The following is a 16,423-nucleotide window of genomic DNA, read 5'->3' as shown; positions in this document are numbered from 1 at the left end:
GCTCTGATGTAGGCTTTGCTCATGAGTAATTCCTGCAGAACCCTAGATGCTGAGAATTTTAAACTTTCTATGTTGAAAGGCACAGACCCACAAGAGAACACTACATTTGACCTGAGGCCATGGAGAAGGCTTCCAAAATTGATTAATAGCACTGGGATTACGGGTGTGTAGTTTGATTAGAAGTATGTAATATCATTAAATAGAAAACTTAGAGCTTAAAGTTTTAGAATACAGTAACATATATATAGAGAGCAAGATAGAAGTTTTAGAGTGGAGTCTGGTCCCTCTTTTTCATGAGTTTGGGTCGTATTGGTAATAGGACAGAAAAGTCTGCATTGCAGACTTTGAGTGATCAGTTATTGAGTTAAAAGTAAAAATAATTTAGGTGTCATCTCTTAATTAGATAGTTTAGTGTTAAAAGACCTCATAAGGAAAGATAGTTAGCGATTTTGTAGCTTGTTAGTAGAATGCTGTAAAACTCACCACTTATATAAATGAGAAATAATAAACACCTAAGCCTGAACACGAAATACTGTCTCTAGCGCTTCAGTCTCAACCCTGACAGAAGCAGAAAAAAGAAGCTGAAAACCAGCATCCCCTGAGTGCTCCTGAGTCCCTCACCCCACTGTGGCACTACCTTGAGCCTCCTGAGAATGGAGGCCACTCGTTTCTGGAGGTTATCCCAGCGCTGGTTGCCCTCGTGCACCATCTGTTTGAGCTTGCTGGCCGAGTCGGTGCGGTTCTCGCGCGCCAGGCGCCGGTACTGCTTATTGATCAGCTCCAGCTGCGTCAGCCGCTCGTGGATCTGCCGCTGGAACGCCTGCAAGGCAAAGCCAGCAGCTCACTGCCTGGTGACAGCCAGGATGTGGGTATTATCCATCAAGAGAGATGGTGCCCTCCCCCTCAAAAACAGACCTTCCAACTACAAAACTAAATCCAGATTTTATAGACCCATATTTTAAACCATCTGCTCAAACTAGAAAAAAGGAAAGAATAAATATCACACGACAAAAGTCTCTTGCCTATAAAAAGCAAGGCTTTAAACTTTTAAGTGTCTATTCAAAGTATTGTGTTCTCCACATTGAAACAAATTCTGGAAACAAACAGACATTTAGCAGCTGCACACTCACCAAATTATTTATGTTCCCTATACTACCAATGCCAAACCAGTGTTTTCCAGAGACTGAGGCATTTTGTACAGACAGCAAGTATTCAGCATCCTGATGCTGAGCATAAAAAAGGCAGTTTAAAAATTCACCTCAAATTTCTTCAGCTCCTCTTTTGCATGTGTGTACAAGACCTCTGAAGAGTTAGGCCTAGCTGCTATATTTTCTGATGCTTTCAGCCAATCTTCAAAGCGAGAATAGTCATCCAAAAACCTCTGCCACAGACGCCAGGTTTCCTCGATTCTGAGAGAGCAAAAACAGAAAGGTTTTATCACAAGCAAACTATCAACTCTGGATTCTTTTTTCCTCCTTAAAATTCAGCTTGTGGCAAAAGCTACAGCGTTTCCTCAAAATGCTGCCACAGGTTTCTGTAGGGTAGGAAGAGGAGACATACTTCATTCTCCTTTCCATGGACATGGCACAGATGTTTCTCCACCGTCTGTCCAAGCTCCTGGTGGTTTGCTGGATGGAGTCACACTCTGTCTCATTAGCACACGCATCTGAGTCGTGCAGCAGAACTTCACAGATGTTAAACACGGACTCCACGCCCGCCGTGTGCTGCTCTATGTCTCTCTGCAGGTCCTGCCATGCAAAAGAACAATGTCAGTGGGAGGAAACATACAGTGTGTCACTGGAAGGGAACATACAGTGTCAGTGGGAGGAAACATAGAGTGTCAGTGGGAGGAAACATACAGTGTCAATGGGAGGAAACATACAGCGTCAGTGGGAGGAAACATACAGTGTCAATGGGAGGAAACATACAGTGCCAGTGGGAGGAAACATACAGTGTCAATGGGAGGAAACATACAGTGCCAACAGGAGGAAACATACAGTGTCAGTGGAAGGAAACATACAGTGTCAACAGGAGGAAACATACAGTGTCAGTGGGAGGAAACATACAGTGTCAGTGGGAGGAAACATACAGTGTCAACAGGAGGAAACATACAGTGTCAGTGGGAGGAAACATACAGTGTCAACGGGAAGGAAACATACAGTGTCAGTGGAAAGAAACATACAGTGTCAGTGGAAGGAAATATACAGTGTCAGTGGGAGGAAACATACAGTGCCAGTGGGAGGAAACATACAGTGCCAGTGGGAGGAAACATACAGTGTCAACGGGAAGGAAACATACAGTGTCAGTGGAAAGAAACATACAGTGTCAGTGGAAGGAAATATACAGTGTCAGTGGGAGGAAACATACAGTGCCAGTGGGAGGAAACATACAGTGTCAGTGGGAGGAAACATACAGTGTCAGTGGGAGGAAACATACAAAACATACAGTGTCAGTGGGAGGAAACATACAATGTCAGTGGGAGGAAACATACAGTGCCAGCGGAAGGAAACGTGTGGCTACATGCCACCCATGCCCTTTCAAAATGCTGCAGAGGATGGGGAAAGAGCAACTCCCGTGTCAGGAAAAGCTGATTTAGCTTTAAAAAAGACTTGCAGGATGAGTTGTGCAGATGACACAGGTCAGGAGAGAGTCAACATGTAAAAAAAGGGTTGTCCGCCTTTGGTGTCTCGGTCTTAACTCAATCTTCTCATTAACAGTCTGGACAATTTTAATGTGCATTCAAAATCCAAACCTTATCTATACCATAAATAAATTCTTATTAATTTTGACAGCACAAGATGACTGTCTTATATCAGGTTACTACACTGAAAGTTCTCTCATCAGAGAACTCCTAGAGCAGTACTTGCATTTTTTATTGACTGATCACAGGCTGCAGCATGAAACACAAACACAGTACACAAGGACCTGGTGGTACACTGCTTTTCTTAATCCCTCTTGTAGGGCTTCTTTTCTGACAAGAGTGTTTTAAAGGGTCTGGAAAAGACCTTTTGACTAATCTAGACTACAGGATTCTCTTCCAAAGCCTGCACTTCCCTCCACAATAGTCTGGCCTTTCATCCTGTACCCATCACTACTCCTGAAGTCAGTGTAATTGAAAGACAGAAAGAAAAGCCTTATCTAAATATTTTTTATTGAAAAGGTAAATCTGTACTATGCAACCAACTTTAAATTTTAATAAAATGACAATAGCCACTACAATGCCATTTTTCAACCCATTTCTGGCTTCTCTAATGAGGGATACATGAAGAGACTTTTGCTTGAATAACACTAGAGCAACAAACACAAATGAGTATTTTCTTGACAAAAGTAAACTGGAGTTCCCATTAAATGGTATTTACTGATTTCAGTCAACAGATGAAGCAGAACTGGTTTTGCTCTAGACTTCAAAAAAAAAATCCCAAACAAAATAAAACAAATAAAACCATCCAAAATAGACACAGCTTGTAGTAAATACAAAATGAGCAAAGGAAGATTTTTCCCAGAAGTCAACAAGCTGCAAGGAGTTGAGAATCACTCAATGGCAGTTCTCAGTGGTTACATGGGTACCTGAATCAAGGGCTGAGCCATGAAATGGTCAAAATATGGCTTCTGGGATTTCTAGTAATGAACAGCTTTAAAAAATGTAGAAGTGAAATTCTTTACATGGATGAGAATGCCAGAAGGACGTCCAACAGAATTTTTTACAGGTTACTAGGGATTCACAGCTATTTACTGAGCAAGATGCATCAGTGTCTTTTCAACACAGGCTCCACAGCTGGGAGCAGGCTCTGTCTCACTGTTGGTACCTGAAGAACGTCTTCTGAATTAATTAAATTTCACTGGATTTACAGGTGTATTAGCAAAAATGAGAATTCTGATCACAGATTAAATTAATTCTAACATGTAATTTTATTTAATTAATTCTAATGGTAATGTTGCTGACACTATCTCATTACTTCAAGCCATGCCTGGGTTCATGGAAGAGCCTAGACAGAATCCTTGCTGTTTTCCAAGTGACCTGACTGCATTAAATGAGACAAACATAACAAACTAAGGGAGAGGAACACACATGGAGCTCCAAGAGGTACCATTCCCTCAGCTCTGCATAGCATTGCCCAGAGAGCTTTAACAGACTACACACTGCTAGATTTTTGCATTAGTGAAACATCTTTGCAATCTTAAAATTAATTTTATTCATGTTGTAATCGTCATCCTTCAATTGAACAAACATGCCATAAAACACCTCTGTGCATACACAAGGCCTTTAAATTTCATTATTCAAGACTGCACAGGTAAAGCTTTTCCAGTCATGGATGTCAAATAAAAGAAGCCTGTAGGGCATATTTCTCACCATTGCTCTGCTCTTGCTGAAATAATTGTTCAGCTAAAGCCAGGAAAGATCTTTTTACTTGTCTCATTGAGACAAATGTTTCACTAATGCAGAACAAAAACAGCTTTTCTTTTTACTGTGGTCTTTTTAGTCAGCACAGTCTTCTCATACTCAGCCTGCTAAAAAGCTACTGTAGACAGAGTCTAGAGGTGCCTAGAGGTCTGTATTTAAAAACAGCATCCAAAAAAATTAAGCAGTTAGTAGCTCTGAGCAGCAAATGATGGCTCTAATAGCGAGCTAAATCTTGAATGCTCATAATAAAAATAAATTAGTTTGGACACAATTCCTTTGTGCTTCATGCTCTGCTCTGCCTGGCAATTTATCATGGCCTTTGAGAATGCAAAAGGTTTGAATGGGAAGAAAATATTTCTTTGTTGTTTACATGACCATTCACAATGCAGATGAAACCATGAGAGGTGCAGGGTCAAGGCTCCTGGTGTTTAACCAGCTCCTGCAGTGCAGTCCCAGTGAGAGCCACCTACAACCCTGTCACAGAGGAGCTGGCCCTTCCTGTCACATTTGGGACATGAGTACAAGCACAGCCACACCAACCAGCAGAGAACAGAGTCCCCAGGTCTGGGTCACTCAGGGATCCTTAGACACAAAAGCAGAAACCAGAGAGAAAAGATGGAAAGGATGGGAAGGATACCAAGTGTTCCTAAAGGCAGATGCCATAAAAAGTTCAAGCTTCCAAACTTGACAGACTTATTCTTGATCTTTAGTTTTTGGGCAAGTTTTGCTGTTTAACACAAAGGCTAGATGACAGCCAAGCACTTAGAACCTGGCCAGACTTACAGCACAGCCCTGAGCAAAGGATGACTCCACCTACAAGTCTGTGCTTTGGAGAAGTTCCTTTTCCTTGCCTGGCTGCTGGCTAGACAAAATTTACTGCAGGACTATGCAACTCCTCTCCTAAGATCCCCCAGTAAGCCACTGCCTTGGATAAACGCCCACAAACAGCCAGCAGTGCAGGGTTGGTTCACACTTGTTGTCTCAGCAGGATTCACGCGCCAGCTCCCCCAGCCCTGAGGGATCTTCAGAGCCTGCCTCTGATCAAACCTCAGCCAAAGGTGTGTCTGCACAAATCCACCTTCCAAAGCCCAAGCATCCTGCTCTGCCAAGTTTGCTCTGCTGTCTGCAAGGAAGGGACAAGAGCTGGAGCCAGTGAGGGAAACACAGCAAATCCCATCTCTTTGCAGAGAGCAGCATTCACGCTTTGTCAGTCAAAGTCATCCTCATGTACTCTGCCCACTGTCTGTGCCCTGCCCAGTCCTCAGGAAGTCTGCTGTACTGAACTGAGAAATTGGCTTTTGTTTGTATTTTGCATGTTTTCCTTGGGTGAAGGGGGGCAGGGAGATGTGGGGGTAATTCAACACAATACTGAAATAATTGCAAGCAAATAAAAATTTTCTGTGTAACGCATCTTGGCAGGAACATGCCATGCAAAGCAAACAGTCAGAAAGGCTCACTAAAGAAAAGAAACAGGTGATTTTATACCAGGACAAATCAGCAGCATCTTAGCTCATTTACTCTGGCTGCTGCTATTTCCCACCTGCTGTTCTGCCAGTCTCTTCTGGATTTCTTGGTCATCACAGATGTCATAAACAACAGGCTTGGAAAGCTCAGACTCAATCCGGGCCAACCAGGTGCGAAGGTTACTCATGTTTTTGTCCAATTGTTGTATAAAAGCAAATGTTTCCTTCAGTTTCTTCACCCTAAGTAAATCAGGAAGAACATTTTGTTACAAAGATGGTCAATCAGTGGAAAAGATGTTGGCAGGAGCTGATGACAGCCATGGCTTTATGAAGCCATGTCTCATCAAGCTGCTGCCTGTAAATCAGAGCCGTGTTTTAGTCAAAACCTACCTAAACTGGCTCAGCAGGACCCTGCTCTACAGCTGAAAGCAGGACTTGGGTGAAGGCTTTAATGAAACTACATAAGCAAGTGAATTTTCATCTGCTAGAGAGCACTGGACATTAATCTAAGTGGAAATTTGTACCATAATTTGCCACTTAAACTAAAACGGGTATCTATGGTTTAATTTTCCTGCCGTGAATTTTGCTCAGTGTCATAATCAGCAACCAACAGGCTCACACTAATCAACAAGATACCACTCTGCCAAGAGAGGCAAAATCTGCACAAACCACCAGTCCAACATCCTGACAGAATTACAGAACAGTTTGGGTTGGAAGGGCCTGAAAGATGCCCTTGCTCTAACCTGCCATGGGCAGGGCCACCTTCCACTATTCCAGGTTGCTCCAAGCCCCATCCAACTCAGCCCTGAACACTTCCAGGGATGGGCCATGCACAGCTGGCCAGGCAACCTGTGCCATGACCTCAGCACCCTCTGGATGCTGACAGGAGAGAAGGCCTGAACAACAGCTACTATAGAACTTGTAGCACCACAATGTTAAAGCTCAGCTAAACATCACACAAACATGCAGAGATACGCCAGACTCTCCTGAGAGGTGAATAATTTAAGAAACCAATCCTGATGGTGGAGAATATCAAATGGCCAGGGAGACTTGTGCAGTGGACAAGCAAATGAACCATTGAGACCACTTACTTTTTTTACAGTTGTTTGTAGCACAGCTCTAAAACTGCAGGCAAACTTTTTTTTACTTCGAGCCTTAGCAGCATATTCCCATGTCAAACCCCCATATCAGCCCCTCAAATTACCCACATAGCATTTGGGTATTTTATATTTTGGCAAATTTGTCTCCATGTGTTGGAGGAATATCTGGTGAACTACCTCACTGCTCTCAAACTTTTCTTGAAATTCTCATTTACTGCAATTCCCAACAAAAATTACTAGAAGGGCAACACCAGGGTGACACTTATCTCTTCAGACTTATTTCAGAGCTTGTCATCCAGACCTTGGTAGATAATGAAGAAAAAAAAATCATTACTTGTATCAGACCTGTCTTAAACATCCAGATCACAAGATGAGATGAACTGTACCAAAAAGCACATATTTCTCCCTATGAACTGCAATGGGCTACCCTGCAGTACTATAAATATCAACACTGCAGACTCTGAAGTCAGATGAAATCATTCCACCCATGTCCTAGGGAGAGCCCATTTCTTAGCCAGCATTGCTTCCCTGTGCTGGTCTCCTGATCTCTAGTTATGTCCTTGTGCCTTAGGATCAATTTTTGAACCTTGCATGTGATTTCTAAAATGCAAACTTACAAATCAAACCTTTACTGCCAAGTCCAACAACTATCAAGATGAGTCTCAATTGTTTAAGTTAAGTGCTGCACAAAAAGTTAGGTCTGTATTGTGAAAAGGCTGAAACATTTCTGATTCATTGGCCACAGAGGCTGGGAAATGTCACCATATAAACAAAGCCAGCAGTGGCACTGCAAGGACAGCTTGTACAAGGGGTTCACTGCATGTCCCCAAATGCAGGAGACTGCTGAGGGGTCTGAGTTAAGCCCTGGTGTACTTGGCAACACAGGACTGGGAAAGGCTGAGGGATGTGATCTCATGTAATGCAGGCAGGGACAGATTGCTCCAAGGCAGAAGTGCCCACACAGGGCACCTGGACAGTTTCCTGGCCCACTGTCCTGCCTGCTGCCAAACTATCCTGGCAAGTTTTAGAGGAGAGTGGTCCAAACTGTCTGTAATGAATGGCTTTTGCAACTGCCTGATGATACAACAACAGAAGATATGCAGGACACCTAATCCATAATGAATATGCCACCCTGTAAACAACAACTGATCTTATTAGCAACCTTAAGGTAACCAAAGAGGATACACACGTCAGCCAGATACTTGATTTAAAGTAAAGCACTTATGGAGGAGATGTGGGAATGATCCTGCTGGATTTCAGTCCTACTGTTTACACAGTAAGGCCAGAAAATTCAGGGTCTCCTATGGATTAGCAGCATGGAAAGTTTCCCCTACACCTCTTGTCCCAGAAGCACCAGGCAGTACTTTCAGTTGTTTTACAAGGAGGGCAAGAAGAACACAGTCCTACACTGAAGCTCCTGGCAAGTATTTAGCAACTTTGCACTCTCCAAAAGTAAAATCAGTATTGTCTGACTGATGTAAGCCTGCAAGCCAGCCTGAAGGATTTGGCCCAAGTCCATGGTCCACCTTGTTCCTGCCTTGTACCCACAAGGCTGCTGACTCTGGTGCAAAGCACCTGCCTCTGCCCCTTTACACAGACTCTATCTTCCACTGCTGCAGCTGACTGAGAGGAAACCAGGGGACGACAAAAGAATTTAGCTGCTCTTGCTTTTCTTAACAAGCTTTTTTTCAGAACTCTGGTCCCAAGTTCAACCCTGTATGCAGACAGCATCTGCCTCCCAAGCAAACAGCTGCTGTATGAACCTTGATGCTTTTGATTTTGCTTAATATAAGTACTACTTACTTATATTAAGTAATACTCAATGAACATGTTGTTGCTCCATTTTCTTGTGCTGTCATGGGCTGGCAGTTATTTTACCCAGGAGAACTTCTCCCTCTGCCCTGTTCCCATCAGTTATTTTGGCTGGTTACAACACTCAGCAGGGCCAGTGACTCCCAAGGCATGTGGCCCTCCAGAGGCAGGTGGCTCAGGAACCCTTTTCCCTGGAGAGATGGACAATACAGGCTCTGTGCTGAGCACAGGATGGAAGTGTCTGAGCTAAACATCTACACTGTAGCATTATTAACTCTGCATGACTTCAGGCCAGCCAGGAGGAAAGCAAGGCTTGATCTCTGCCCTGTCCCTGACTGTATTCTGTGGCAATTCACCTCCTGCATGTCCTGTGGTGCTTCCCACAGCTGCTCTGGAGACAGGCACATGTAGGGACCATCTGATGGCACAGCTGACCTGCTGAGACCACAGCTTACTGTGCTGCTCAGATCATCTCTGCCTCCCTGGGCTCCCTTCTCTGCCTCTGTCCACCTGCTTCCCATCCCTAAGCTGAATTACAGAAAAATTCACAGGGTGCTGAACATCTCTCTTCAGTCTGCCTATCGTGGATAGATGAACACAGCCAAGGAAGTCCAAAGCAAAACCAAAGGATATTAGACTATAAATAAATGTATTTATGACTGAAAGTACATTTGATATATTTAAAAAGGAACAGTTTTAGAATCTAAGTGTGGCTTTTGGCACCACCACTCCAGTATTATTTTGGCTTAGAAATCACTCTGATTTTCAAGTTATGAATATCACCATGAGGATCTTTATCTCCTAGTGTTACCAGAAGCAACAGTCTCAAAGACAGCATCATTGTGGAACTGAGGGCTTGTATTTACTTTCTAGCAATTGCCACTAGAAACACCATTGTAATTAAGTAATTTAATCTGTTATTTATTCTCGATAGAATTTGGCATTTGCCAGTCATTTAAACACCTTTAATGCTTTAAGCCATTCATCTCAAACTTGAGCTAAGCAGCCAAAGAAGACAAAAACCTCAGAGAAGTTCACAGCAGTGCAGTGCATAAATGGGAAGGCAGCCTTGTCCAGACATTCACATTGGCTGACCTGCTCCTGTCAGCAGACACAGAGCCCAAGGAAAAGGGCAGGGGTCTAAACTGAAACGAGAGGTAAAGGAATGAAAAACATGAGCATCCTCAGCTTGCACAAAAGTCACAGGCAACTGCCATTTGCCTGGCTACAGCTCAAAGAAAAGAGTGAAACAGACTAATTAATTACATCAACAAATCAACAAAAGTCTTCATTTGCAACCACCATTCTCAGATGCATATCTGCACCCTGAAAATACTCTTACAAATCACCTGATCTTTGCATGAAAGAAACTTCATGAACTCTTTTGAGATGTATGCTGACCATTTCTGGGGAAACACAGCCCTTCTGGAAGCTGGGTGGGAGTGCACGGTGCAAGCCTCCAAGCCTGGGGGCAAAAGCTTCCTGCCAGATCCAGGTACCAATCACCCAACACAGTGAATTAACAGCACTAAAAGTTCAAGTGCAGCAAAGAAAACCAGCTTCTTGCTGAGGGTGGAAGGTGCCACCATTGTTGATTGAATTCTTTCTCTACGAAGTGTGAATCTCAAGCTAATTGAGACTGGTCCAACAGGAAAAACTTCCTGTTTACAGGAAAAACTCCTACTTATCCATTGTTCACTTCCCACTGAGAACTCACCTGCCACAATTCCACATGCCTCCAGAAAGAAAAAAAAAAAAAAAAGGTAACAATACAAAAAAATACAATAGAAGTATCACCACTGATCTAAAAAAACCCTGACATATTCAGATTTGCCTTGTCTTTTGGAATGGGCCAAGCTAAAAAAATCCACCCTGATTAGCACTCAGACACATGCTTAAGTTGCCTGGAATAAGCCAAACAAAGCCAGTTTTAAAATATTTTAATCTTTACACCACAATAGAAGTGGCAGAAAAAAGAACAAAAGTAGGAGATTATAACTACAAGCTGGCTGCAAAAGTGAACAGAAGGACTAACTGACTCGACTCGAGATTGGATTTGGGTCTTAATACCCACAATGAAGTTGCCAGTATTGGGTTACAAGGGAAAAGCATTAAAGTGTCTCAGGCAGAATTCATTGCACAGTGTATTTGTAGTAACTACCCAGGAATTACCTAGCAGTAGGAGGAGCTTCCAGGTTGATTGAAATGTATTCACACAAACAAAAAGAATTGCATTAGGACATGCATTTTGTATTGCTTTAGCTGTCAAAGTCCTGCAGGAAAAGGTAGGGGGGAAGCTCAAATAAGGTAAATAGCAGCATTCAAATTTTAGCGTTTGAAAGAACGAAAAACATGCTAACATCTGTCCCAAACTCTCCTTCACAAAGGCAAATGTCACCAGAAACAGCGACTCCGTGCATGTCTTTTGGAGGAGGAGGAGGAGGGGCTGAAATGGCCCAGCCAGCTGACAGGATTGTTTACCAGCGGCCAAGCAATGAGATGCACAGCCCAGGAACCTTTGTTCGGTGACTCGCAGGGAGAACAACCGTGCGGGGGACAATAGCCGCGCTCTGGAGAGGTGATCGCAAATCTGAGGCCTTTCCATGGAAGGCGAGGCCATTCCCGGTCGGTACCGGGGCCGGGCCAGCAGCCCCGTGCTCCGGGCTGTGTGCGGGCACGGAGAAGCGCAGGAGGCTTTGGGGGGGGAAAAGGTTCTTGTCAAGGCTCTCCGGCGCCTCGGATGCCAGCCCCAGCCACAGCTGATCGCAAGGCAGGGGCCCGTGAGCACAACTGCTGCTGCTGCCGTGCCGCACTTGCACTCACTGACCCGCTGGCTCAGGGAGCCGCAGCAGCGGGGCACGTCCATCGCATGGCTCCCCCCGCGGCTCCGCCAGACCCCACCGGCACCCGGCACCCTCACGGCACTTACGGTTCGCACGGGAACACCATTCCTCAGCCTGCAAATCCCAAGCTGCAAGGGGGAAACCGTCTGTGCGAGCAGGCAGGCATGGCAGAGGAAACCCCTCCTCCACAGATGCCCTATTTATTCGCCGCTTTAGCATCCCGGCTGTGGGGGGGAGGCTCGCCCGTCCTCCTCCTCCCCGACCCCGAGCTGGGGAGACACCGGAGCTCGCTCTCTCTTTCTCTCTCTCTCTCTCTCTATCTCTCTCCCCCCTATTTTAACCCTTACGTTTTGCGTTGGGATTTTACCTCGCGAACGGCCGCATCCCTCCTCAGAACAAAACCACCCGGGCTTTATTCTGACACGGGAGAATTGTTAGCACGGGAGGAAGCGCACGCCGGGCGCCTGCCCGCGGCTGGCCACAGAAAGGTTGCGGGTTGGAGCCTCCAGCACCGAGAAAGGTGGATGCGGTGCTCATTTCTTGGGAGAAACGGGGATTATTGGAGCCTCAGACCCGGATGATTTGCAGCAGAGTCAGTCTGAAGCGAGCCCAAAAAAACGAGCACACGTACATCCACGCACAGGCACCACGCACAAAGATGTATCCTTACTTCCCCCGTGTTCTGCTTTCTCGCCTTTACCATTATAGCCCAGGTATTTAAGTACGAATTAAATCTCCCACACACTAACCTGTCCTCTCTTTAACCTTCCAGACCAGGCAGAAGGCCTCCACTGCAAATAGCCTGTTATGCCAGAAGGCAAAATAACCCCTAATCTTCATTTATGATATCATTCGTTTGTGGAAAAACACACTGTCATGATTTCTGTGTGTTATGACTGCCAGAGATCACGGGGTGGGAAAAAAAAGGTGGAAGTCGGAGAACCTTGGGTTACAAGTCGCTCCCCACCCAGCCAAGATCAGAAAAAAAATAAAGAAGTTGTGATAATCCCACAAAAAATGCAAAGAATGATTTTGAAATCAAAGGTTTTTCAGTATTCAGGTAATTTTCCACAGACCTGCACTGACTTGCTGATGGCTCACATGGCAGAACACACAGTTCCTGCGAGGACACAGCACACTGTGAGAGGGCTCAGGACATTTGCATAGGTAAACCATGCCCAGTCACCTTCACAGTTTATTGTCCAGAGTGGTTCAAAACCACTCTGAAATGGTTGACCTGAATAAATGGGGAAATAACCCCCAGCTTTGCAGGCAGACACTGGGAGTGAAGATGGTGTGCAGAAGACAAGGATTCCCCTTGCACTGCCAGCTCCCCCTGCTCCCTGCACTCATTGCATAACCAAAATAAGCCCAACCATCATGCCTGAGACAATAATGAATTCTGTCACAGCTTTTACACTGAAGAGAAGTGTAATCCTCAAAGGACAAAGAGAACATGGAAAGAAAGCAAGCACTTTGTGAGTGAGATTTCAACCATCCACATATTTTTGTATACCAAAAAAAAACCAAAACCAAGAATGAGATTTTACAGTGCTACTGCCACAAACCAACACAATTCTGCTGGACATTGCTGCCTTGTTTACCTGGGGAGGCCTCCCTGCAGCATATTTTGCTTCCCTTGCCATGCAATATTGATCTGCAGCAATTTAAAAAGACCTTTGAGCCCAGAGTGCACCCACACTGATTGTGGGCTGCCACAGGGTAGGACAGCACACCAACACTTGGTGCCTGGTTGTCTGTCCTGCCAAAGGGTAACCAATGTGGTGGAAAATAAATAGAGACCAGCTGAAGGGTGTGCTGTGAACTCACTTGCACCCCAAACCCATAATCTGGGGCCTGCTGGTGCTGGAGTGACTTTTGGGGCAACCCAGACACAGTGAGGGTGCAAGGGAGGAGAGGGAACTGGCAGCTCCCTGCACTCCCCATAAAGCCTCCCTGGACCCCCAGCACAGCACAAGGTGATGTCACTGGAGAGTTTCAACTGCTTCCTTTTTTTTTTTTTTTTGCAACCTGAGAAGTTTCAGTCTGTTTGGGAATTTCAGTGCCCCAGGGTATGCAGGAAATGAGCTGAAAACACCTTCAATCTTCCGAGTTCTATTAAGGAAGGTAAGGGCTGACTTGAGTGTGGCAGTTTAAGATTTCTGCACAACTCAATGATGCTGGCAGCTTAAGGATAGCTGCATTTAAAAGAATGAGAAGGCACATTTGACCTTGCTTGCTTCCCTGAATTTTCATGCTTGCTTTAAAGGTCACAGTCATTTGAACCCATTCCTGCTACATACACAAAAACTTTGCTTTCCGCCACAGGGCTGAAAACACGGACTAGACCCAACAAGTAAGAAAACACATCAGTGTGCCTGTAGCCAGAGCAGCTGAGAAACGGCATCTCCTTTTCACAGCTTGGCAACAAGTGGCAAGAGCTGCAAGATGCCCAGAGCTACAGAAATGCAGCATCAGCTACTGCAGAAACTGGTCTGCAGACCCAAAACTCCTGGAGGCAGCCCCTGATGAAGCTGGTGGCTTTAATGAAGGCTCAAGCAGCACCCAAAGCTTTGCACAGACCCAGGCAGTGCAGACACCCTCCAGGGACATGGGGTGCTCCTCCAGCCTGACTGCAGGCACCAAGCAAACAGCAATGCAGAAGGAAAACATTTCCTTTTCACCGGGCTGGGAAGCAAAGTGAGGAGTCAGAATCAGTGCTGGATGGCCCAGGAAAGGGAAATGCCATGCACACAGTTCCTTGCTAGTCCTTGCCTGTTGGTGCTTGGCACTGGTGTGCTGTCCCAGAGCATATTGAGGATGTAAATCCCACTCCATGAGATTTTGGTTGTCTACCACCCTCAGGCAGCCTGTGCACTCCTCCTCCTACTGCTTCAGTAACAAAAACAAGAGATTTCCTGTGTCCATCTTACAGTCAGCACAACGCTCCCTTCTCCCTGTTAGTATGTTTCTATTCCCCATCGCTCAACAAAGAGCCGGCACAAACCCCCTGTGGTAAGAGTATCTTCTGAGCAGGACAGAATTCATTTGTTCTCCTCTCCTGGCATGCTAATGCCTTGATGGTTACTTTATCCCATGAAAATTAACATTTTGAGACTCTTCCAAGTTGCAGCCAGACGGTGGCTTGGTGCACCACACGAGGCAAAGCTTTTGTCACCACACAGGCTGAGCACAGGCAGATAATGAAAGTGTTAAGTCCTGCAAGTGCAGCCATATGGCAAATCTGAGCTTGTCACCATGAACTAAGAGAATCACTTCAAGGACTAAATGGGGAGCTCACCTAATTTGCCCATCTGTCCCAGGACGTTTATTGGTTTAAAAAGGTGAAATAAGCTATCAGGAGGAATTCTCTGCATTGATTGGCTTCCAGGCTGGTTTGGTTTCATGTTGGTATCACACAGCCACGCACTGCACTGCAGAGAAAACAAAATCCTACACAGGTTGCAGGGACAGCCATGGGGATATCTGCAACCACAGAACTGAAGCTGGCAATAAATCTCAATTAGATTCCTTTGTGGATACAGGTTGTTTTTCACTTTTGAACCACAGGATCAAAAAGTGCCCATCTACAAAACAGATTCCACGCCCAAAAACAAAGAATTGGTCTTGAACACAGCTATTCTATATACATTTTTTCCTCCTACTCAGTGCCTGGCTCTGTAGTTCACCTCCTTCCCAAATCTTGGCCTGCCTGAGGACATACTGAAATTTGGTCCCTGTGATGGTGGGTGGGCCACTGGGAGACAAGTGCAAGTACAAATAAAGGTAGCAGCTCATTGTGTGTTTAACAGAAATTGTTGGAGTTGTCAAAAAAAGAGCTTCAAGTGGTCATAGATTTGGCACCTGAAACCTCAGAAAATTTTCACTTCAATTTTACTTGCCACAGCTACTAATCTGAAAAGACAGGAGTGAAACCACCTCCTCATTTCATGGATGTGCTGTGAAAATAAGTTCCTACAAGCAACTTTTTTTTCAGGAGAAAGACAAGGTTTTCTCTGCATGCCAGTCAAACTTTGTCACTTCTCTCCAGGAGCATTCCCCTATCCTCAAACCCTCCAAGCCCTGTGGCACTCCTTCCCAGAGGCACCTCCTCCATTCCTCTTATTTTCCCCAGGCAATGAAGCAGTGCCCAATAAAAAGGGCTTTGCACGGGTCTGCAGATGTGGCAGCACTTGTGCAGTGCCCCAGTCTCATCTGCAGGGCTGCAGTGGATGCACAGCCCCTGTGCCATTCCCTCCAGCCTCCACACTCTGTGAGAGGATCTCTGGACTATGATGGCTTAATCCAGCAGGGACAACACAATTCTGCCACTATCCTTTGCAGGTATTCTTTCAACACAGCCTCAATACAATTTTTTTAACAGTTTCTGCAAAAACAAACCGAGAAGGAAGGGGACAGTCTGTGAGCACAGGGCATCACAACCCACACCTCACCTCAGCTCCAGCCCAAGGCTCTTTGCTCCTCTCTGCTCTCCCTCAAAAATGCCCAATTTGTGTCACACTGGTGATGGGCTGAGCTGCTGCCTCCCCACCATCACCTGAGCTTGAGAGAGGCTACTCAAAAGCAGGGGAGGAGCCTCATCTTGAGTGCCCCAAAACACACCTCAGTGAGGTGGACACTTCAGTCAACTGATGTCTAATTTAATTCCTTCAGACATCAAATCTCAGTGGCAAGCCAGCACCATAGCAGCAAACTCAAAGCAGAAAGCTGGAAGATTATAGCAGGGCAAAACAAACTCTTAGGAGTGTACTCAGAGTCTGCTTTGAGTGTCTGGCCTGGTGG

General features: G+C 45.3%; 1 protein-coding gene across 5 annotated transcripts in view; it reads right to left on the bottom strand.

Moving 5' to 3' along the window:
- The window catches only part of SYNE2 (spectrin repeat containing nuclear envelope protein 2), a 177,352-nt gene that overhangs the window by 14,210 nt on the left and 146,719 nt on the right, over positions 1-16,423 (bottom strand). For 4 of the 5 annotated variants that reach the window (XM_063159769.1, XM_063159771.1, XM_063159773.1 and 1 more), the window contains 4 exons: positions 5,943-6,105; positions 1,561-1,748; positions 1,259-1,409; positions 638-820 (listed from right to left, as the gene is read on the bottom strand). In XM_063159769.1, the coding sequence (XP_063015839.1) occupies positions 638-820; positions 1,259-1,409; positions 1,561-1,748; positions 5,943-6,105 (685 nt within the window). Of the gene's footprint in view, positions 1-637; positions 821-1,258; positions 1,410-1,560; positions 1,749-5,942; positions 6,106-16,423 lie in introns of those variants that run through there. The other variant, XM_063159774.1, reaches the window with a different exon arrangement.

The sequence above is a fragment of the Melospiza melodia genome, chromosome 6 (genome assembly GCF_035770615.1).
Source record: "Melospiza melodia melodia isolate bMelMel2 chromosome 6, bMelMel2.pri, whole genome shotgun sequence".
Lineage (NCBI taxonomy): Eukaryota > Metazoa > Chordata > Aves > Passeriformes > Passerellidae > Melospiza > Melospiza melodia.
This window is presented reverse-complemented; position numbering and strand designations above follow the sequence as displayed.